This window comes from Artibeus jamaicensis, unplaced genomic scaffold (genome assembly GCF_021234435.1).
Source record: "Artibeus jamaicensis isolate MK-2021 breed Jamaican fruit bat unplaced genomic scaffold, CSHL_Jam_final contig_944, whole genome shotgun sequence".
Taxonomy (NCBI): Eukaryota; Metazoa; Chordata; class Mammalia; order Chiroptera; family Phyllostomidae; genus Artibeus; species Artibeus jamaicensis.
In genome coordinates, this window is record NW_026522020.1 from 172 (window position 1) to 25,040 (window position 24,869).

At 40.4% G+C, this 24,869-nt stretch overlaps 1 protein-coding gene across 1 annotated transcript; it reads left to right on the forward strand.

The window, feature by feature from the left end:
- The first annotated feature begins 904 nt into the window (after positions 1–904).
- Positions 905–24,449, forward strand: LOC119054330 (nuclear body protein SP140-like protein). The gene is made up of 12 exons (XM_053655240.1): positions 905–1,010; positions 3,439–3,492; positions 4,123–4,215; positions 6,250–6,303; positions 12,582–12,686; positions 14,507–14,646; positions 15,792–15,839; positions 22,004–22,119; positions 22,805–22,910; positions 23,207–23,284; positions 23,505–23,636; positions 24,010–24,449. Exons 5-12 carry the CDS (start codon positions 12,650–12,652, stop codon positions 24,085–24,087), a joined length of 735 nt encoding a protein of 244 aa, XP_053511215.1. The 5' UTR covers positions 905–1,010; positions 3,439–3,492; positions 4,123–4,215; positions 6,250–6,303; positions 12,582–12,649; the 3' UTR covers positions 24,088–24,449.
- The last annotated feature ends 420 nt before the right edge of the window (positions 24,450–24,869 follow it).

The window sequence follows — 24,869 nt, forward strand, 5'->3', positions numbered from 1 at the left end:
GAGGGTGCTCACTCCCTTTGGGGAGACAAACAAAATTCTTCCTTAATTGTAATTAGGTTCAGGAGCAGAGCTACCCCATCATGGAAACTGATCAATTCTTGCTCTGTAGATCTTGTGGATATAATGAAGGAAAAGTCAATGTTTAATTCAGGAGATGAATAGGAAGCCCAGGCAAGGGCTAACTTTAACCAGGCATCTGATATAATAGGCAACATTGACTGGAAGAATGTGTGATGTGAATCATGGTATCAGGCAGGAGTCTGAAGCACATCATATGGCCTATGGAGGCTGTCCTGGTGGCCTGGGTTAGAGGTAGGGAAGGGAGGGGATCAGTGCCTTATGTAGCAAGTTCAACAGAAAAATGTGCCCTGTAATTGGAAAAATATAAAAAAAGAAAAGGTACATTTTAGTGTTAATCTCAGAAAGTATTTTCTATGTTCAAGGCAAATAATTCAGAGAGCCAAGATATTCATGAAAGGAGATTTTTAAAAAGACACCAGAAGACAAGAAAATATATAAAGAGATACCATCACCAGAAACAAATATAGCAAAAATAGGCTAAACCAAGAGGAAGTGAAAATTAAAATAAGAATGAAAGAAAGAGATAGAATGGGGGTGGAAGTAATAGCAAAGTTAAGAGACAGAATGAGGGTGGGGATCAGAGGTTAGAGTGAGGGTGGAAGTAGGAGACAGGGTGACTGTGGGGTAAGAATCGCTGCAGAATGGGCACAGCTTCCCCTGTGCCTGAATCTCACACCTGAGTAGGACCTGGAGCAACCTGCAGGCCACACATGTTAGGGCACAGACCAGGGGACCTGAGTTAACTTAGCTTCTAGGTCTTCCTTGTGCTCTGATCATGAGGTTTCCTATCAGTGGGCTCCTTGGAACCTCCCTGAAACTCTAAGGGGATTTTGTCCTCTGTGCAGTGACCAGCAGTGAGGACTCTGTGGAACGTAGAAACAAAGAACAGCCTCCCAAAGCTTCCACCTCAGCACTGAAAAGAAAACCAGGTAAGGAGGTGGGAGCTCAAGGCTTGGGCTGCAGGACCTGAATTAAGAGCAACTCTTTCCTGGGCAATGTTCTGAGTTCATGCTACACTATGGATCCAGTTTATCTTGTAATCTCATTCTCTGCATTTATTTACTTAACCTTTAGGGAATGCCCAAAGAGATAAAAATTCATTATGTTTATGTTTTTTGAAAATGGGGCCTACTTATTTATAGGTCCTATTAATCAACTTATGCATCTATTTATTATATAGTAGAAATAGGCTAGTAAAGTAATGAATTTGCCTGAAAACTAAGCCTATGACTCTAAAGTGTTGGTAGGATTTTACAGTGGTTTCCATTGAGAAAAGAATGCTAAGTATATCTTTATTTGGAGGCCATATTGTCATCAGGTCACAAACTTTGAGTAGTGTCAAGGGCCAATTCCTTCAGTTATCTAGCGTTAGCAGAAATGGATAAGAATTTTGACACCCAAAACATTGTTTTTGACAGTTCTTCAGCAAGTTATGAACATACAGTGACTTTTCAAAGGACCTTTGCAAAGAATATCTTACTCTTTCCTTTTACAGCAACCCTGAGGGGTAAGCAGGATGGACAGTCTTACTCTGGTTTCTAGATGAGGAAACACAATCACATAAATGTTTCAAGGTCTTCCTCAAAGTCTCATGGAGAAAAAGGGAAAAACAGCATGCCGGATGCTGTGTTGCTTCCTTTGCAAACCCAGAGCTCAAAACAGTTACCAAAATGTGGTTTCCTCAAACCTGTGCACAGCATGAATAATCACTAGATCTGTAGTTCTTCGGCATACAAATTGGAGATTGGTTTTCCATTCCTACTTCTGCAGAGGATATTGGAAACATGTCTACCTAGGAAAACAAACTAAGTCAAGTTTCTAAAAACAAATAAAAATGTTTGTTCCCTGCTCTTGACATTACAAAAGAACAATATTGCATGTAATACTTTTGTTCTGATAGCTTCTTATATCTATCAATGTATAATGTAAGTTTGCTTCAGTTTTTAGGGAGTGTACTTTCTGACTTGTGTCTCAGTGTAGGCAAACTGCACTGAAAGGTGGTCCCAACATAGGTCTATGGCTCAGACACAAAAAAGATTATTTCTCAGCCTTGCAAATGATTCAAGGGGCATCATGGTGTATAGGAGGTTCTCTACCTTCAACACAAGATATCCAAGGCCTGCTTACAAAGAAACATCCAATGAATACATTGTGAAATGACAATTGAAGGGGTAGGAAGAGGAAGAGAGAGAGGTATAGGAAGGACAGGTTCAAAGAGAGCAATGAATTGTCTCTGCTCTGGGGACAGGGAAAGGAGCATCAATAACCTACAAGGCAGATGACCTAGAAGAGCAGTGCAGGTGGTCTATTAGAAGGCCATCATATACATGGATTTTCAAGATATTTCCCAGTGTATTAGAGAATTTCCTGCTGAAGTGGTTTCTTGGCCACACACTGAGACACCTAGCTAATCCTATTCTTCTGTGCAGGGATCAATAACCTTGACTCCTTAGAATTGAGGAAAGGGGAAATACAAAGTAACCTGTTCATGATTCTAAAATGTACCAGATAAGACATATTTCTGGACAACAAAATATAGAGTAAAAATCCAGAGCTCTGTTTTCCCAACTAACCTTATTCAGACCTATGCATTGATTCAATTACTTCTAGGGCATCACTATTAGCATTTAATGTCTTTGACCCTACTGGAATACAAAAGAGGGAAAAAGGACATTATGAACTATTGTTCAACTGGATGAGTCCAATCAATTGGTATTATGGCAACATAGCAATAATACACTAAACTGATAAATGACAGTCTTTTTTACTACACACTGTCATATTGATTATAGCTAGAGATTGAAAAATATACTTCATCTGTATCAACATGTTTTATATTCTACAGAGAGTAGTAAGCATAGTATTTCACAATTTCCTAACAATATTCTCATTAGTACAAAACTTGGAAAGTCTTCATAGAGTCATTGGTGCTGCTATTTAGTTACTGATGAAAAAAGTAGCTCACACCAATTACTTCTCAAACCCAAATTGGCTTACACAATTGGCTTACATTTTGATTTTTCACAGTGCTATTGTGAAGATAGGTTCATTTTGTTTTCACAAATACCTTTACAGGGATACAGACAGGATAACTAGGTTATTTCAGTATTACAGATGAGGAAACTGGAGGTAATGTTTGAAGATCATTTACAAATTCACATATAGAAGTAAAGGGGAGAGCTTGTCAGGAGCCCAGTATTATGACTGTGGGCACCAGAACTGGGTTCAGTTCAAGGAAAGAGGAAAATGCTCATTTCAAAATTGAGATGATCACAAACCCTATCTGCTGTGTGAGTTATCATGGATTATGTAAGACTGTTGCTAACAAATAACTGTTTTCTTCGCCTTACTTTATAGAGTCTACGAACTTAAGAAAGTCATCTACATCTGGAAAGAAAACTTGCAAAAGAGGTAGGAGCAAATAACAACTTTTCATGGTTATGAAGGAGCAGTGTTTTCTACAAAAAAATCCTTCTAATTCTTTGCTATACCTTTTATAGTAAAATGTAAATTTATTTTAATTTAAGATAGTTCATATTTTAACTTGTGTAATCATTAGGCTAGTGTCTATGACCAAAAAAACCCAAAGAGGTCAATGCCCCAAACACAGTAGAATTTAAGGGGAGGGGCAGGGATCTGTTTCACAAAGTCATCCTGGGAAGCAGCCAAGTGACAGATCTGCCTTCTTCAATGCCAAATTTGTAAGCCCGCCTTAGGAAAGCAGCAGAGCTAATAATTAACACAGTTACAGACACAAACACAAATCCATAAAGTTTCATGTAAAGGAAGGAAGAGAATGCAGTGCAGAATGCAGAGGGCCACGAGAATGCAGAGGAGCACTTGAGAGAGAAATATCTCCACCCCAGGCTCAGGGAACAGTGATGATAAAGTACTGACCTACAGGTCCAGTGAATACAAAAGGCAGGTCATGAGGGGTTGAGGGAGGGGCAAGCTACCCTGTGTTTTCAGAGCTTCCCAACTTTTTTACTGAGTTCCTTGTCACACACTGAGACCTTCAAGGAACACTTGCTCTTTCTGCAGTGAGAACTCCTGAAGCATCTTCGGGGGTCAATGAAAAGCAGAAGCTCCCAGAAGCCGGAGGCTCTGCAGTGAGAACTGGTGCTGACCAGGAGGGTAAGGACCACCATCACTGGGCTCCAGGATGGCAGGAGTCTGAGGTCAGGGCTCCTGTTCCTCTGAGCACATCTCACTTGTGGGAGCGCAGTGCTGCCTTGTCCTCACGTGGCCACTGTGAAGACCACAAAGAACAAAATTAACTAACAAACTCATAGATACAGAGAAAAAAATGACAGGTGTCAGATGGGAGGGGTAAGGGGGGGTGGGTGAAAAGAAGGTTTAAGCAGAAAAAAAGAAAAAAGAAAAGAAAAACTCATACATAGACAAATAAAATGGTATGGTGATCACTAGGTGGAAGTAGGTGGGTAGATGTAGAAGAGAGTAAAGGAGGATAAATGGTGATGGGAGGGGACTTGGCTTGGGGTGGTGAATGCACAACACAATGTGCAGATGATGTGTTATAGAATCATACACCTCAAACTTTGATAATTTTATTAACCAATGTCACCCCAATCAATCCAATAAATATAAAAGTAAATAAAACTGCAAAGAAAGAAATCACTTAAATTCAGGCTTAACAAGATAGCCCTGGCAGGACAGCAGGGTGCCCTTACTTCATGCTCAGAGACATGCCATCCCCCCAAGTACTGGATCACCTAGTAATGGTCATGTACTCAGCACCTGTTCTCTACAGAACAGAGAAGCTGTACAGTCAACTATTTCTCAATTTTGTCACAAACCTATTCATAATTCAACAGACTCTAATTATTTTCTAGTTATGGACACAAGGAAAAGTTTTTGGTTGTGACCATTAAGTTCCATTTATAGCTTTTGACAGGTGACCCTCAACATGACATGGGCCTATATAGTCATGTTTCAACATGGCTTTGCCAAAAAGGATATCTATTTATGTTTACAACAGCCTCAAAGTTAGGCCGGATAACCACTGCTCCCTGATTTCACCATTGGGGAGTCATTAGTTTGTTCCCTGTATCTATGAGGTTTTCAGGATCTTTACACAATCACATGGAGTGTTACCTTTATTCAAAACCTCTGAATGCAGATGTAAAATAGTCAGGTTTTATTATTTTAGAAATATGCTGTGATTTATATCTTGTATGTTACAGAAGACCCCAACAGTGCCTGGGGCAAAATCTTATTCTCAAATATGTCAATGTTTACTGCAACAAATTGTGTGAATTCACACCAAGTGTGATAAGTTAAAGATTCTACATGGACTCATGGCAAATAAGTCCAACTTCCCTGCCAAGTGACTTAGCTGAAAACCTGTGAAAAACTACTGGTTTTCAAGACTTCTTTGATCCTGCATATGGGATAAAGGATTGTGAGTCTTTGCTTCATTTTGTAGCAATCTCCTTCCTTTAGATGAGTAGAGACAGAAATGAGCATCAGCACATCTTTATGTCCCAAATCCTTCAACTATGTGAAGAGTCATTAAGATTTACCACTCTTTCAGTTATAGAAGATTGGCTGTATTTTCCTTTGCTTCCAAACCCTGTGGACATTGAAAACATACCTATTGAGGGAATAAGCAATTGGAAGAAACCTAAGAGCAAAGATAACTAATAGCTTTCTCGGTTACAGTAGCTTTATTCAGATATTCTTGTTTTTTCCTTTAAATAAAAAGTAGTAATTTGTTGGGATTTTAGATGGTACACAACAAATATAATGCATTTGGTGAGCTGCTGGTTGATATAAAAGGTCAATGACACAAGTGCATCACAAGTGCATTTGTGTGCAAATAAAAGTATGCCTGGGTACTGAATAGGCCTGCTTTTTGGGGACCCAGCTGAGGGGGCACTGACATCTCATTAAAACTTAGGACCTGGACAGGATAGAATACCTGCTACAATCCCTGCATAAACCGAAGTACAGAGGCATTTAAGGTATATTTCAAAGTCATGTTGAGAAATTAAAGAAGACCCAGGGCCCATTCCACACTCTTAGTTCTCAAGAAATCAGACAGCCTTTTACTCGTATACTCAGGTCTTTTGCAGGATGAGCCATTCCAAGACCTGTAACTTGTATGTATTCATTTCTGTTTTCTCACCCCCATCTTTTATTTTCCAGGTTTTGTGGATCTTGGAAACAAGTCTGCTTTACCAAACCCCAAGAAAAAAAGAAGTAAGAGTGAATAAAATTTTACTTACTTTTAATGTGAGAAATTAGTTTAAACACCGGAGTTTCATTATTATTATTATTATTTACAGTATTATATTCAGAGCAATGATGTTCCCTCAAAGATGTCTATGTCCTAATCCCTGGAACCTATAATCTGTCAGCTCACATGGCAAGTGAATTTGATAGATGTGACTAAATAGAGACTTTGAGATGGGGGAGATTATCTTGGATCACCTGGATGGCCCAAATACACTCCCATAGGCCTTAAAAACTGGAGAGCCTTTCAGGGCTGTAGAGAGAGGAAGAAGTGACTATGGAGGAACAGTCAGAGAGGCACTATATCACTGGCCCTGCAGATGGAGGAGGGATTGGGGAATGTGGGGGACCTTAAGAAGCAGGAAAAATCAAGGAAGCAGATTATCTCCCTGCAGCCTCCAGAAAGAAATGAAAGTCTGCTAAAAACTTGATTTGTTGTTTAGCTTCCTGTTAAGAAAAAACAAAAAACAAAGACACTGAAATAGAGAACAAGGGGATAGTGACCAGAGGGGAGAAGGAAGGGAAGTTAAGGGGAAAAAGGGGGAGGGATTTGGAGGAACAAATAGGAAGGACACAGGGACGAGAACTAAGGGGGGTGGAAATGGGAGGGAGGTGGGGAGCAAGGGGGGGGAGGCTGGGATGGGAGAAATAGACAAAAAAACTGTACTTGAAAAATAAATAAAATTAATTAAAATAAAAAAAGAAAATTGCACAAAATGGATAAAACTGGGATAAATAAAATACTTTTTAAAAGATAAAAAAAAAAACTTGATTTTATCCCAGTGAGTCATTGTCAGAATTCTTATTGATATTAATTGTAATATGATAAATTTGTGTTGTTTTAATACATTATTTGTAGTAAATTGTTATGGCAGAAATATAGAAATAATACAGACTTTGGCTCTGATAAGTGCCTTATGGCTTTAAAACAATCCTAAGAATCTGTCAGTGTCTTTGTGCAGTGAGCAGAGGCTGGAAGGATTTATATAGAATGATTTGTAAAAGCCTACATGGCCTTGAGCAATTTGTCCTTAGACATGTGGATGCTGCAGACCTAGAAAGGACTCAGAAGGAGAGAAGGATATGGGAAAGAAAACCTATCCTCTCTCAGGAAAATATAAATTATCCTCAACAGCACAGATGTAGAGGTAATTGGTATAACTGGTGAGGGTCAGAAGGAAATAAGAAACATGTTTTTTGGGAATTGGAAGAAAATCCTTATTATAAAATGACTGAAAGCATAGGGAAACCCTGTTCTGCAGATATGTGGAAAGCAGAACTTTCTAGAGATTTCTAGGAGATAAGAATGCAGCAGTTTTCTTTTTGCTGCTTAAAATAAAATGTGAGAGGAAAGAGATAAACTGAGGGGAGAACTGTTTTTCTTTAAAAAAAAAAGGAATCAGGACTTGATGATTTGGATTATTGTTAGCTTCCTCAGGTTGCAAAAGATGCTAAAGTTGAAATTCACTGTCAGGTAAGTGTGCTCTGCAGAACGACCAAGAATGTGGCTTAATGACTTTTTGCTGGAACCTCAGAAGTAAGGAAAAGTCAGAGTATCAGTCACAGAAAGATTCAGTGATGAGATGATGTGTGTGACTTACCAATCCCTTCAGCCATCTCGGCAGAAGCCAAAAATTGGTATGTGGTTATGTAGGGAAGATCAGTCTAATGGTGCAGATCCCCATGACATACATGGGAGACCTATTCAATTCTTGAGAATTTTATACCAACAGACACCGAGCAATCCCAGAATCTGCGATCTGTTTATTTTTTTAAATTTATTTTTATTGTTGAGACTATTAAAATATCTCCATTTCCTGCCTTTATCCACCGCCACCCAGCACCCATCCTCCTTCCCTCTGGCCCTCACCACACTGTTGTGTATGTCTATGTGTTATGCATATATCTTCGCTAGGTAATCCCTTCCCCTTCTTCCACCCAGTCCATTTATCCTCCCTCCCCTCTGACTGCTATCAGACTGGTGTCTGATATTGTTTGAGCTGTTTAATTTTTGCACATGACATTAAGTAAGGCCTTTGGGGGTCATCATATAGATATCCTATTGACCCTGCACCATTTACTGAAGATTATTTTTTTACATTGAATCAATTGCTTTGACGATTTGGCTTATGGCAAAAGTCATTTGGCCATACAACTAGGGATGTATTTCTCTATTTCTTTTTCTGTTCTATTTTCCTATATGTCTATCTTCAGGTCAATATTCTATTTTCTTGATTACAACAGCTTTATGATAAGTCCTAAAATCATGCACTAAGATCTATAATTTCCTTTCTCTTTTCCAAAATGGTTTTAGCTGTATTAGGCCCTGTGTATTTGGAAGCTTCCTCTTTCTTTCAGTTTAGCCACTTTGAAGATCACGTCATTGTCCAAAGTGCCTGCTGAATGCAGCCACCTAGACGTGCTCTAGGCCCTTAGGAGAAACGGAGAAGAGCAAACTCTTCCTTCCCCCAGAGATCTGTCCCTCTTGTGAGAGGCTTTCCTAGAGTTCCCCACTTCCCACATCTTACTCATCACATCCGATACAGGTGGTCCTGCCAGCTATCAGTGAGGTTATGAACTATGGTATTTTGTCTGGACTCTGACATCTCCAAGAATGCAGATGTTCTGTTAGTAAATGAGAAATTAAAAGTAGATAGCTGGAATATAGTATGAAGAATTAACTCTTTTAGCTCTTAAAAAATTTGTTGAAAGTTCCTTTGGAATCTCATGTGTGATCCATATTTATAAATGTTTTCTGTCCCTTTAAAATATGCACATTTGAACTATTTTGGTGATCTGGCTTCTCCCCATATACATTCTCTTCATGAAGCACAACTTGGTTGTTTAATCTCCTGGATGCACGGTCAATGAGGTTGTTCATGTCCCATCATGTCATATAGAGATGTAGTAAATGCTCCCACTTGACTGTGTATTTGACAATTCCTCTTTGTTCTTTTTTTTACTTGAAATACTTTGAGGCTACTCCTGACTGTTATTACGTAGTTGAACTTCTTCTTTTATAATTACAGAGTGTTCCTCTTTATCCTTCTTAATGCTTTTTGCTTTCAAATCTTTATTCAGGCTGGGAATATTGTTACACTAACTTTTATGTTTTATGTTTTTCACTTCCTTTTCATTAAGTCCCCCATGCACTTTATGTTGTGCCTCATAACGACACTTTGCCTCTTTCAACCTTCTCTGATAAATCTAATCCTTTAATATGATTTTATTATTATTATTATGATTCCTGATATATGTGGACTCAAGTATTCTATATTCTTATTAACCATTTACTTTAGGTCCCTTTATGTCTTTTTTCCTCATTCTGATTGATTGAGATATATAATTCCATATTCCACAATTTTTCTCTTCTGCTTTGGAACTTGGAGATAGAATTTCTGCAATCTCTTCAACTATGCCCTAATCTCAAAAGGTGTCATAGATCTTAGCATAAATATTCTCAAACAGAACCTCTAGTCTCCATCATTATTGTTTAACATTTTGTTACCTCCTTTGAGTCATAAATTTAGAAACTATTGTCATTTTGTAGTCGTTATTTCTTCAAAAGAAGTTTTCATCATTTTATACACTTATCATTGCCTCTTTCCTTTGGTTTTACTTTGTGTCTAGTAGAATTAATACCTGTTTATTTTAGTGATCTGTCTATGTGGCAGACTTGCCACTATTGTATGTGCAAATTTGCCTTCGATTTGAAAGAATTTTTAAATAGAAATATCTCTTCAGTATGCCAATGTGGTTACTGATTGTCTTTCAGAATGTATTGCATGGATGATTTCATTTTTATAGTTTAACTGTCATTTTTTGCTTAATAGCTTCTTTTCTTGCAAAAATATTATTTTCCAACTCTCAAGTTGTGAAAAATTTAGGGCCACCGAAAATCTGAAATATTTTACCATAAACATCAAAAGACTTTCCCATCAATGCAAAATTTAACACTCACTGTTCTTGCTTTATTACTTTTCTGTCCATCTATCCATTTCCCTATCTATCCACTAACCATCCTCAGGTTTGAAACATTTCAATCTGAAGGCATCAGTACCTTTCTCTCCAATCCCTTCATCATGCAGAGTATTAACTAGACTGCAATATTTGTTTGCAGTGCTTTTCTTTGTCTCTTGACATGAAATGTACCATTTACAATGAGATGCACAAATATTGAGTTATGATTAAAGTATTCTCTTGTAAAATTTAATCTTCATGAAGATACAGAACATGACCATCACCCTGGAACTTGAGGAGCTCTCCCCCGGGAGAGGAGGGACAATTCACTACCCTGAATATTTCAGGAGTGAGATGTTCTCTCTTTTATATTGATCAGGTAACAACATTAACTCCAGCTTGCAACAGTGTTTATTAAATCAAAATTTCTTGAAAAGATACCCTGAGACACATGGAAATGCCACCGAAAATTACCTCCCAACAAGCTCACCCCACATAACAGAGTCTTGCAGTGTCCCCAGGAGGACACCACTCCACCAGCAACTCTAATTAATATCACCAGTGGTGGCTGAGACCCAATCCATTCATTTGTTTCCTGCAGTGTTTACCAAATCCCTTCTACTGTAATTGCTTTAGGATTTTGTGATCATTCTTATGGTGCAAGTCACCATGTTTGTATCAGAGAGACAAGTGAACACAGTGCTCTGAAAGGGAAGTGTTCACCACTGTCGAGGTCTGTAAGGATGTGCATATACATCAGTTAGGAGGTGAGGGGACAGACATGCTCTCCAGTCTGGGCCACTGGTCAGCTATAGGTCTTATGATTTTTGCTTCTGTTCATTGTTTCTAGTTTTTAATGGGGCAAGATGGGGTCAAGGTCACTGGCTAAGGACCGTCTATCCAATCTGCCTCTTATGTCCATGACACCAGCCAGGTCACATTGGTTCTTTTCATAGCCCTCCACCAAATGACTAAGAATCTATGTGGGGGACATTGCCCAGAGACATTCTGCATGAGATTTCAGATGCTGGCACCAGCCTGTGTTTCCTTGGATCAGATGCTGAGTGGCAGACTCAGCATTCACGTGGTGAAAGACTGGAACCAGGTGGTTTCATTCTCTAGGGAGGACTCAGGGCAGCTCTGAATGTCAGATATCATTAAGGCCTCTCCACCTCCAATGCCTCTGTAGGTGTTCCCTCCTCAGGTGCCTGAACCTTTATTCTTCCTTCACTGTTATGAAACCTGTGTTTACTATTCCACTGGCTCCAGCTTTATCTTTCTTTTAATGATCTCCTACTGTCACTGAGATCTTTTATCCAGAAGGGTCAGACATAAAAAGGGCTAAGGCATTTCCAAAAACACGTGAAAAAAACTAAATCTGAATCATCTGGGCACTCCAATGACTCCACCTTCCAGGCTGGTTGGGGAAATAATGAGGCATCATTCCCAGCAAGGGTCAGAGCAGAATCCAGAATTTTTCAGAGTTGTTCTCTCTAACACCATTAATCCCCCCATTCACTTTTGTCCTGATCGCAATGCGGAAAGAAGCTGGTCCCTTTCTGCCTTCCTTGGGGACAGCTGCCTTCAGTGACCAAAGAGCCCCAACAGAGAAGTGTGTGGACAAGGGAAGATGAGGTCATAGACTTAGATGGTCAGAGCATTGGGTACAGCTTTTGATAGAGGGCACACCATTGTCAGACTACAAATGGTCCAGACACCCATGTAATTTGAAGATTGTCTACAGCTTTCTGAGCTCTCCTTTCAGCTTTGGAGAAGGCTGATGTGGGAGATAAATAAGGCAAAGCAGTGAACACAAACAGGAGGCAGACACCATCTTCATTAGTTCACCCCATCACTGTCCTCTCTGCTCCCGAGTCAGAGCTCACACAGGAAGAGGCAGGTGCTGTCTCGGACTTTGCCTCCAATAACCTACATACAGAGAAATAGCCCAGCGTCAGAGCTCCCTTCTACCAGGACAGCAGTGTCACTGTCACATGAGAATCAGGGGGCTGACTGCATGGGGAGTGAAGACAGTTGTACTTACACATGGCATCTCTGTTAAAACCTTCTGACTGGGGGTGGGTGGGTTGAGAGGTGTAATGAAAGTAGACTTTCTGTGGTTATGTATCAAAAATGTCACTGAAAGAAAGGCTCTGAAACTCTGGAGATTTGTAGAATAAAGTTTTCTTAGTACCCCTGTGACTTTGTAGAAACAATAACTACATGGTAGGAAGTTCTTCGTGTACAATTGTTAATTGAGGCGAAATGAAAAATCTCTCTTTCAGGGGCAAGACAGCAGCCGGGCGTGTTTGTGAATTTTCATGCTCAAATACTTCCTGTGACCTGTGGGGAGATGAGGGGGCTGTTAATTAAGAGGAAATTTGAACAAGGTAAGTTTCAAGGTTTACTTTAATTGGCAACCCCTCTGTGAAAGAATTACATGAACTAATGGAATTACCCATGTGAATTTCCTGTCATTCAAGGAACTGAGGCCTCACTGTGGCTTGAGAGAAGGAAGGGGTCCCTAAGATGATAGTTTTACACCATAAGCAGTGGTGCATATTAAGTGCTCACCCCCATGTGGCAGTGCCCGTGAGGATGCCCAAAGAACCAAAGAGAAGTGCAGGATCATCCGTCTATGGGTGGAGAATACTGCATTTTCCACTCTGAATCAGATATAGCAGGGAAGAGGCCCTCAGCCTCCATGTTCACATCCTGTGACCCATCTGGGTAATCACCACCAGGACGGGGTGTTAGATGCAGTGAGGAGACCACAGAGTTTAGAATCAGAAAACCTGATCCCAGCCTCAGCTCTGCTGAGAGTGACAATGTGAAGACTGGGACCTTCCTGAGCCTGAAACTTCCCATCTAAGAAATGGAAAATAATTACAAGTCTGCCTCCTGCTGTGACTTTGAGATTTTGTTTACATATGAATATAAAGTGTTTCGTGATTTTAACATTATAAAACTTTTTATTTATTGTATATATTATGAACTTTATATCAGATTATTTTGATTATGAGAACACTAATATAAATAAATGTATCATAACTATTTTTTAAACACCTTCCCTGTGATATAACTCACATATGTATAATTCACCATTAAGAGTGTAGAATTCACCTTTTCTAAATTTTGTTCATTCACAAGATTATAAACCCATCATCACATTCTACTTTTAGAACATTTTGTCTCCACTAAAGGAAACCCAGTGCCTCTCAGCTGCCAGTGCCCATTGCCACCCCAGCTCATCGCCCACACTAAGCAACGATTAATCTATGTTCTGATGTATAAATCAGCCTATTTATGCATTTTATCTCAATTGACTCACATAACATCTGCCTTTCTGTCACTGGTTCCTTCACTTAGCATGAAGTTCTCAAGGTTCATACATACAGTGACATGTATCATATTTCATTCTTTTTATTGTCATATGTGAACCATTACATGAATATACAATATCGCATTTATCCTTCAGTTAGGGTTTTCTCATTCTTTAGCTATCATGAATGATATTGTTTCATGTGAAGTTTTTTGTGAACATATTTTTAAGATGCATTTTAGTATATACTCTGGAGGGGAATTGCATGAAAATGTGGTAATTCTACGTTTATCTTATTGAGAAAAAAACAAGCTATTTTTTAAAATATTGCACCAGTTCAATTCTCACCAGCAAAACCCGAGGGATCCAATTTCTCTGCATTCTCACCAACACTTGCTATTGTCTGTCTTTTTGTAGTGGCCACCCTAGTGCTTAGACTGTAATATTTGATTGTGTTTCATTTCTTTTTATCTAATGATAATGTTGTTAAGTATATGAGTAACTTTTACATATCAGTTAACCTTTCTACCTATTTATATTTCACAATTATTTTAGTATCAGCTACCCATGATTTCAAGGATGGAAAAATATCTGCTCAATAATGACAGTAAACTCAGAGAAAATTGTTGTAACACAGGACATGGATGTTGCCTTAGTTCCATTGTGAGCTGCAGGGCCCCTACTGAGATTTTAATTTAAAGTAGCAAATATACTTGGAGGTAACTTAAAAGCTAGATTTGGGGGTTCTGAGGTATGGAAAGGGAGGCCAGATGGTTCTGCTATTGACCTTGAACCCAGATGGGTGACATCAGATCCAAAGTGGTGGGAGGCCAACCTCTGAGCTCTGAGGACAAAGAGGTGTCAGAATCAACGTACCTGACCTTACAGGAGCCACAAGAAAGTGCATAAGAACTGAAGATGGAACCTGGCTCACCCCCAGGGAATTTGAACTCAGAGGAGGCTACCAATCATATAACTGGAAGACCAGCCTGACCTGTGGTGGAAAAACCCTAAAAGAGCTGATAAAGGTATTTCACTGACAGGGGCAGAAGGTGTGACTTTGTTGTGGTCAAAGATGAGGTCACTATTTGCTCACCCAATATGTGCTGAGTTGTGGCTGGAGCCTTGAGGCCCAGGACTTTATCTTTTTCCCAGGAGGAGGTGCCCCACATTCATACCTCAGTACAAGGGAACCCATCCATTAGTCAAAGGCACTCTGTCAGGGTGACTGCAGGGGCTTGAGGGAAGAAAAACTCGTTCTGACCCAGGTGCTTGCAGACAACTTTTGGCACTGAAAGAAAGAAGACAGTTTACAATCAAATAAGTGGGCAGAACACACTCCAGAGAAAGAGCGGTGTAAACACCAGAAACACAGTCACCATGACTCTGTGAGTTGAGGTAGATGGATTGTGTGGAATAAAGCATAATCCATCAGTTAGGGTTGTTTGCAGAAGGATTTAACATCAGGCTAATAAGTCTGAACTCGTAACATGGACAGGGCAGAACCACAGAGTCTCCTGGGGTGTGAAATGACATATTTAAAACAGTATCTCAGACAACGTAGGGACTTGAACTGACTTCATTCTTTCAGTTGAAATGCATAGTCAACCTGCAAGGCTCAGCTCCCAGGTCACTCCCATCTGAATGTTCCCTGATTGACCTGCCCTGGTCACCCCTTTCCTGGGTTCCCTGAACTCTGGAGTAAGGCCCTTCTCACACTCTTATTCTTATCCTTCCACACATTTCCTTTGTCTCTATAGACCCCCCTAGGGTTTGTCCTTTATGTGCCCAACATTGTCCAGAGGGAGGGACACCCTGTAGGTGTGGGACCTGTGCATGTCAGTTATATAGCCCAGGTGTGAGGAGGCAGGTCTCAGTGGCACTGGTGGGAATGCAGAGGGGGTGAGAGGTGCCAAAGGGATTGTGAAGGAAAACCTCTGAAAAGTTATTTTTAAAAGCACAAAAGCAAGGAAATACTTTCCATGATGTATTTCTAGGTTCTGTGGATGGATAGAGAACATCTGAGGAGAGGGAGATGGTTCCTCGGTTATACAGCTGGGCTGTGACATGACAGTTGAACATTTGTGTACAAATATTCATAAGGAGGTTGGAATGCCAGACTCACAAAACTTAAACACAGGCTAAGCATCAACTTGGATCTTTTTTCTTTCAGCTTGGATGTATGTGTTCACCTCCCATTACACGTGAAACCCAAAACAAGGTGATTATTATTTTATACAAGTTCTTATTCATAAGTGATTGTATATGTACTACATCATCTTTATGGTTCCTCAGTTGCATAATTAACTTTGTTTCTCTTTCTCATCTCCTGTGCCTTTATTTTATTTATGTGCCTATGTACCTATGTATGTATGTACATATGTATGTATGTGTGTGTGTATTTGGCATGCCTTCAGTGTTGCTCCACTGAACATTAGGTTGTATGCAAGGTTATCTTAGATTATAAACCATTTTAGATGGAGATGATAAGGAGCCATCAAAATAGATCTCATATAGCTGAGTTTTAGCTATACATGTAAATCTTGTAAAGTTGTCAAAGTTGTAAAAGCAAACATGATTATGGAACACATAAAATATTTTTAATAAGGTCATAGGGTCATCACCAAGTCAATCCCAGATTTTTTGATAAAAGTTACTATTTTCTAACTTTAATGAAATCTAATGAAGAAAATGTTTGCTCCCCATCATCAAGATGAACCCGTCTGGTAGATCATCTATCTTGGAACAGATATGAAACCATATACTACCTCATGAGAGAGGAAACTAAGCACATTTTTCTTTTTTTAATATATTTTATTAATTATGCCATTACAGTTGTTCTATTTCCCCCCTTCATTCCCCTCCACCCTGCACACCCCTCCCCCACCATTCCTCCCTTTAGTTTATGACCACGTGTCTCAAGTTCTTTAGATTCTATATTTCCCCTACTATTCTTACCCTCCCCCTATCTATTTTCTACCTACCGTCTTGGCTACTTATTTTCTGTACCTTCTCCCCCCTTCTTCTTCTCCCACTCCCCTGTTGCTAACCCTCCATGTGATCTTCATTTCTATGGTTCTGCTCCTGATCTAGCTGTTCTCTTAGTTTGCTTTTGTTTTAGGTGTGGTTCTTAATAACTGTGAGTTTGCTGTACTTTCACTGTTCATCTTTTTTATCTAATTACTTACATACTCTTTCATCCTTCAATAAAACATACACACAGACAAAATTTCTACTCAAGCGGAAGTTATTGGCAAATTTTTCATGAGCATGGTGCTGTTGGGGAGGGACCCTTTAGAGAGAGATGTAACTTAAGTGAGGGACAGACCTGGAAAATTGTTTACTTTGATGCCACCCCTTTAGCTCTATCTCAGGCTCTGTGCAGGCCTCCTTTTTACCTGTGAAAGTTATTTCTCCTTCTGCAGAAGAAGGCTATGCAGGCAACAAACACACACATATGAATGCAGATCCAGGACAAAGTGGTAGTTTTTACAACATTGGATATGAATGAGAACTTGAGAAGGAGGAGAAGGTGTGAGGTGCCACTTCACACACTTCTGGTAGAAATGGCCACCCAGGACATTCACAGAATTCTATGTTACCTTACATGGAGCCAGCCACTGGGACTTCATCTAGTGCTGGGAATGTAAGGTTCAGATGTTTATATTACCTGGTGTTCTGGGTCTTTTGAACACTCAGACATTAGGACATTTCACCCACTGGGTTTAGTAAAGAAAAATTACTGGTGGACCTCCTCAGTGACTACTGTGAAATTTCTAACATTCTCCATGTGCCTATAGTTAATTTCTCTGGATTACTGAAGAAGCCAACAACTCCGTACCCATATGTTTCATCCTTATCTGTGGGTACAACACTTTGTAGCAACCAAGTTCAATTTTCTGTGTTTTGTGTATTTTCATCAAGAACCAATATGACTCGGAGTAGCAGATCTCAGGATGCATTACTACCTTGGCAGATCCTCTGTATCAGCCAGAGAAGTATCTTCCAGAACTTGTCTTATTGATGGAGACCATGGTTCCTGGAAACTTACTTCAGTGTCAATTTTAGCACAACATGACAGCTTCCTGTCATCAGATGAGGGGCACTTATACTTTCTGGTGATAGCTGCTATGTGTAGCATGTAATCTGAAATAATCAGCCAGAACAACCATTTATTATATGCCAATTTGCTAAAAAGATAATAAATATTCTCTTTTCCTAAGTGAAACAATACTCATCTATTTACTCATTCAACACACAGTTACTGAGTGCATAGAAATGCCCAAATGTCCATAAATAATATTGAAATAATATCTCTGAGCTCAAGGATTGTTTCAAATTCAATTATCTACCATCTAAACATAACTACTGGAGAACAGGGACTGTAGAGTACCCAAGAGACAGGCTGTGACATGACCATTTCTCAGGTCAGTTTCCAGTGGGGCACATTAGTCTATGTCCTCTCTGCCCTGGGTGAGATAAAAGCTGAGGCTGCCTGAAGGGAAGGAAGCAAAGTCATTCTACTGATGGTACAAAAGCACTGCAAGTGTAGTGTGCAGAGGTCAGTTTCCTGTGAAAAGTCAGCCAGGTGCCATCTCAGGATGTGATGAATGGACAGGGGGGTGGCCCTCTGGAAGAACAATTGGAGTACAGAGGACCTAGGATTGATTTATTTTACCATTAGGGTGGTGTCCTAGAAGAGCTGCAGGAGCTGTTGGACTTCACTAGGACATGTGCATGGTTCTCAGGACCCTCAATAAGAGATGGCAATCCAGAGGGTTCTGTCATACTCCCAGTAGCCAACAGTCTGTCAGGAGGAGAAGGCACCTGTTCCAGCAAGAGTACCCTCACTCCTGTTAATAACAATGATTTCTAGGATAGATAGTACAGGACAATTCAACAATGACTTATAAGATTCTCATGCATTAATAACCACACTGGCTCAGGCTAAATTTCAACTTAGGCTGTATTGCAACCACCTCACGACATTTGGAAAATAACATTGCTCCAATCCCACTCTACACAAAAGTTTGATTTAACCATTCTAAGTTATCACTTGGACATTAGAATTGTTTAACAGTCTCCAGGTGATTTTCATGTACAAGTTACTCATTTTTATGATATAAAAAGAATTCCAATGCCTAAGCCCCACCCAAATTAATTGATCAGAATCTCTGACATTGGGACCAGGACATTATTGTTTCATATACTCTCATCAGACAATTCAAATGTATGTTTTGGGCTAACAAACAGCCAAAGAAATAAGAGCTGGTCTTGACTAAAATGTATGTATACAAGATTCTTATGCACTGCTTATGTTTGTTACTTCCTTGGTCTTCTGAGAAGAGGATGGCCACTTTCTGGAGGGTGATGATGTTAATCTGTGAGTCCTACACTGAGGAGAAGGAAACTGTCCCCAGCCTTCCATGCTGGAGCAGTCTCAGCCCCCACTGGGCATGTGATTCAGGATTCTCCCAGAACACTGAATGGCAGCTCTTGGCAAAATGACATTTGACACTTGAACTTTCTCATATATGAATATAAAACAAATGACCAGACTCCTGATTCTGGTAAGACTTTTCACCCAGAACCCCAGAAGAATGTTCAGAATGATTCTTAATGACTTTTCATCCTTTATTATTTTCTAAATTAAGAAAAATAACATGGGTATGTTTGAAATTACTCTGCCCATGGATTTCAAGAAGGACATTTCTGATCTTTGTGTGTTGTTCTCAGAGATATAATACAGACTTTGAGAAACACACCCCTCTTTTATGTATCAAGCTAGAAGCATTCTTTAAGGTCTCAGCTTCCCTCTTTGCAGTGGACCCTACAGGGACAATGGATTTAACAACAACAAAAAAGCTTATATTTTACAGTGAGAAAAAATGGGTATACATTGGATTTGGGGCACCAGCCAGAACATGGACTCAGAATGGATTCTCAAGTTTGTAATTGAAAGTGTATGTTTTATGAGAGGGAAGCACCAGGAAAAAACATGTAGTGGGTTGGAGAAAGAAAATACATTATGTTTTGATTGGATAAGTTTGGTGTGTGATTTAGGGTCCAGGAGGAGACACTGGGTGAGCACAGGCATGTGCACAAAGGCAGGAGGCAGGGTGGACATAGGGGCACTAGAGACATAGCTGTGTAACTGGAGCTTTGAAAGTGATTTAACAATCTGGGGCCAACCCAATGGCAGAAGAAAGTAACCTGGAGTACTCTTTCTAAATGTTGGAGGAGAGAGACTTAAGGTAACATCAGTGAGTCAAGGAGAAAGATGGCACAGACCACATGTTTTTGGAGTAAGCAGAAAGAGTCACAATAGAGAAAGGTGGATACTGTCATCCCTGCCTCCTCCTGCTCTTCAACAGTCCACTTCCCTCTTACCAGCATCATCAATGGGAGGGCCAGTCCCCAAATCAACCTCATTTGTGTCACCTCAGATGATCACAAGAGGGGAAATTTTTTTCCAACAGACCATGAGATAGACAGGATGTTTCTATCTGGGAGAGAACAACCTTCAGGAGGTTCTCAAACGTCTTGATTCTCTCTGTAGGCAGAACCAAGAAAGCAACCATGAGCTTATAGCTCCTAAAAGTTCGTCCTTCTTTTGTAAATGCTGGTTTTCATTTTTTTAAGTGAGTTTGTTTTAATCACTCCATTCTTCACCCTACTGGTGAGAGAGAGAGATCCACTGGAAATTTGGGGGGATGGCAAGTAATAACATCTGTCACAGCACAGTTGGATGGACAGGTGTTATTAGTCACATCTACTCCCAAACCAAGAAAAGAGATCAGTGCCAGACATGCAGACCTTACCAAGATCACCCCCAGGAACCAAGTGGACAATGAGGGCTCAGAGTGAAGAGTGATCCCCTGGTTTCCATGGGAGGTAGTGGCTGGCTTGTGTCAAAGATTCCATGGCTCACAGAAAGCTGAAACCTGATATTCCAGGATGGGCAGGATCCGTGGTGGTCCCTTGACAAGGAGCATTATTTAGCTGTAGGACCTTATCCAGGGAAATAGAATGGGGAGAGGAATGTGCAGATAGGCTGCCAAGGCCATCTCAATGTTACCAGATGTCACAGCAGCACCTGACATTGAGCTTTAATATGAGTCCTTATACTGTGTTTTCTTCTTTAGTAAAAAGCTCAGTCACAGGTCAGTTCATTGTCACAGATACACAAGTTTGTATATAGCACAGTGTATCTTCATATCTGCTGTGGTTTAGGTTTAATTAGGTTTTAGGTTTATTTATTTATTTAGGTTTAATGAATAACAGTGAGGATTTGGATGAAAATATTATCAGACTTTATCTTCTCCAAGTGAAATTAAATCTGGTTAAAGGACACATACTGAGACTGGTAAGAAATCCAGTTTCAGTTGATTGTCTGTAGGTTGGGAGAGAGCTCCCTGTTCTGTTTACAGCACAAAGCACTTGCCACACTCCCTGGACACGCAGAGATGGAGGATCCACACCATACATGCCACGCTGAGTCCTGGGGCATCTTCCTCGGGCTTCCAGAATCAAAGAGCTCCACCTTCCCTGGCAAGACATAGTCATTTGTGTCCATAGTCTTCCCAACCCAAAGGCAATGTCACAGGGCCAGAGGACCTCCAGGCTTAGAATCCATAGTGCAGAAACCCCTACCAGGCCCTCTACTCAGGGGAAGCCTACAGCCAAGAAAACAGGAAGTTTATTCCACCTTATTGATTCCCCAACGTACCACCTTTCCATGATTTATTTCAGGCATTGTGTGTAGGCATAAGGATTTATCACTGTGTTTCAAAAACTTGATTTTCCTGGAAGGTAATAAGATGATTCAGATTCTCAGGAAATCATCATCTTGTTTTGTTGCCTGTCCTTCTATTAGGATCTCTGAGTTTTGTTTTGTTTTGTTTTAATTATTTTATTGTTGTTCAATTACAGTTGTCTACATTTTCCCCCCTCTTCTCTCCCCCAACCCCAGCCAATCCCATCTCTGTCCCTTGCTTTCATCCTCCCCCTTGGTTTTTTTTATGCATCATTTATAGTAGTTCCTGAAAACCCCCATTGACCCCTCTCCACTTTCCTCTGGCTAGTGTTAGTTTGTTCTTAATTTTCATGTCTCTGGTTATATTTTGTTTGCTTTTTTCTGTTGCTGTGGACCTCTAGTTTTACAGGAAAAAAACTTCTCCAGTCTGGTCACACAGGCTCCTCTCTCTGAACTTCACAGCAGACCAAGAATTCTTCTTCTGACACCTCCACTCCATTCTGTCCCTTCACAGCTCAGAGAAACACATAAGAGTCCCTGCAGGTTCACACAAAGACCGTGAGTCCTAGATTCCCACAGTGCTTGTCATCAGGAGCCCATGGGAATGTGGACATTATTTTGCCTTCTAGGAGGAAAACTCAGACAAATGCAAGATCTGCCAGGATGGAGGAAAGCTCTTCTGCTGTGAAAATTGTCAGAGCTTCTTTCATGGGGACTGTCACCTCCCAGCTGTGGACACAAAGAGGTTTGTGAGATGCAGCCCTCTGTCTCCTGTTATAGACCAATCCTTCTGTCATGTACACTCCCCCTTCCATATTCCTCCTTGTTTCCTAATGGGGTCAGAGTGGGGCTGGAGGTACAGGGTCCAGCAGTATGATCCTGGGAGCTATTGAAAAAATCTAGCATCAAGGAGTTATTGTTCTCTTCTCTCCTCTGGGGAGCAGGGGCCAGAGGCTAGGTTCTTCACCAACACACTGCTACTATCCTTTCCAGAACTTTCCCAGCACAGACCCCTTTTCATGGGAATGGTGATGCCTATTGTTTGTATTCTGGGCTCATTCACAAAAGGAAGAAAACACAGCCTGTTTTCTTCATTTCACTGTATTCCAACTGGAAGATAAAGGCCTAAGGTCCCCATGGGTTAAGGTTCACTCTTCACTGCTCAAGTTGATGGTCAGGGCTTCTTGTGCTCCCAGGAGCTCAGATGGAGAGAGGAGAGCCCACCATCCACCCTGACTCAGCCTTCGACCCACTCACCCTCTGTGGTTACTTTCTGTGGGTATCACATGAGAATTCTGGATACCCCTTAAGGAGTCCCCTTCACCCATAGTCTGTGCCTACTGGCCATTCCTTAAAGAGAACAGTGGCAACTGTACTGATGGTGGCTGTTTCTGGGATTTGCCCTTTCTCATTTATATCTGACATCTCAGGAAAGGTTGGAATTGTACCTTCTGCACAATAGAAAATTCTTCTCGAAGTCTGCAGTGTTACAGCGAATCTGAGGTCCTGGAAAAGCAGATGGGGCATGAAAAGTTGGTGAGTAGAATTTGACCCCAAGCATTGCTGTTCTGCTCACATGTAAGAAGTCAATCAGTCACAGGATGAGGGGGAGGGTGTCAAACAATGCCTGGTCTTCTGAATGTGTCTCAGCCACACTGAAAACCAGAAACCATATATAGGAAAAAAACACTCATTACCTGTTAGTGTCAAGAGCAATACCAGTTTGGGGAACCTTCCAGAAGACTGATGTGGGCTTCTTGCATGTGTCTGGGCATGCCTCTGGGCTCATTCTCTCCAAGCTGTTTTTCATTCACTGCCTCCTTCTTTTGCAGAAATGTGAGTTCCTGCTCTTAAAGGTCTATCACCATTTAGAGAGCAACATTTTCCCAAATATTCCACATGGAAATTATGTGAGTAACAATGAAAAAAAACATCAATACAGGCCACCATGATATTACCTGCCCTTGACACAGTACCTTGTGGGATTTATGATCTGAAGCCCCTGGGAGGGAGAGAATGACCTACTTTATTGTCACCTTGTATTTTTGCTGGATTTGATGGGAATCCACAGAAGACATTGAACTCTGTCAAAACTCTCCTATTGATTGCTACTGATATATTTTTCACCAGGTTGCAAAGGCTTCTCAATATCTAGGGAAACTTAGGAAGTTGGACATAATCAAGAAGAAACTAATCATGGAAAATTACTGCAAAGTGAAAAGTTTTAAGGAGGCCATGGACAAATTTTTTCAGGACCCCGTGGTAAGTGGTTCTCATTAATTCATTGTATTTTCTTTCCTTGTGTCTCTCTGCTCTCATTTCCTGGTGCTGGGGACTTTTTAGAGTTTCCCTCATGTTTTATGATGAGCCAGTATGAGCAAGAGTTCAGGAAGTGAGTAGGTTTTTAAATTAAAAAATTAAGCTCACCAAGGAGAAGAACTATGAGTCAGAAGGTGTGCCTGCATCCATTTCTGTCTAGTCATCAAGAAGTAATCACGCTCTTAGGAAACAAGTTACTCTTAGCTGGGTGTGTTTTTAAACTTAACCTGGATAAAAGTCCTAATCATTGTCAACTGCAAAGTATCTAATGACAATGATAATGACTATCATTATTTTTGTCTGTTTTTTCTTGTAGTGTGAGAAATTACACTTAAACCAAGAGGATTTTATGAAGAATTTCAGAAAGGTCTTCAGTATTCATGAAACAAATTAGAACTGTGCACTGGTGCAGTGCGTGCTCTTGGCACTCTGAAACATCACGCTGCTTTCTGCAGATTTTGTATCTCTCTGCTGCTATGAGCTTGGCTGCCAACACCACCTCTACCCAGTGTATTTCTTTGGGCCAAATTGAGCCAGATTCACCTGAATGTTACATGTCTTTGGCCTGGGGGTTGGTTCCCACACCAAGGTTGAACCAACCATGTTCAGTGATTCATGTTTCCATGTCCCCCAGAGACTAGAGCTATTATGCAGCTGTGACCACGTCCTTGCTTATCTTTCTTCTCCATGGCATCCTGCTTCCCTTACCCTTCTCCTCCAGAGAGAATTCTTACAATAAATCATGTATTCAAGAGACTTTATCTCAGGCTTTGCTTTTGGGAGCCCACCTTAACATAATGGTCTTAGCAAGTCAACACTTAGGCATGGAGTACTGAGTTGGAATGCTGTTTAGCCAGACAGTTCCAGGCAGAATATTTATAGTACCTGGGGTGCTTAAGCACTGTAATTCTAAAAACATTCACCTTCAGAAACTGAATATAATATATGGGAAAATGTATGCTACCTGATACAATTGTCTAGCATTCACAAAGGGAGATATAGTAACCATAAGAACTGTATAATTTAGTGGTTATTTCTAAGCACCACTAATGTGTTAAATATTGAGTACATGTCAGGCTTAAATATATTGATTATTACTTACAGCTAGAAGGCAGGCAGTAAGGAAGGCCTAGCACAGCCCCTAATCTCAAGAATGATAGAACTTCAGAGAAGACT

Bases quoted from the DNA above. Each gene is read 5' to 3' on its own strand.
- LOC119054330 (XM_053655240.1), top strand. From the start codon at position 12,650: ATGAGGGGGCTGTTAATTAAGAGGAAATTTGAACAAG. The intron at 12,687-14,506 runs GTAAGTTTCAAG...CTGACCTTACAG, and splicing joins TAAGAGGAAATTTGAACAAG to GAGCCACAAGAAAGTGCATA. The intron at 15,840-22,003 runs GTGATTATTATT...TTTGCCTTCTAG, and splicing joins CACGTGAAACCCAAAACAAG to GAGGAAAACTCAGACAAATG.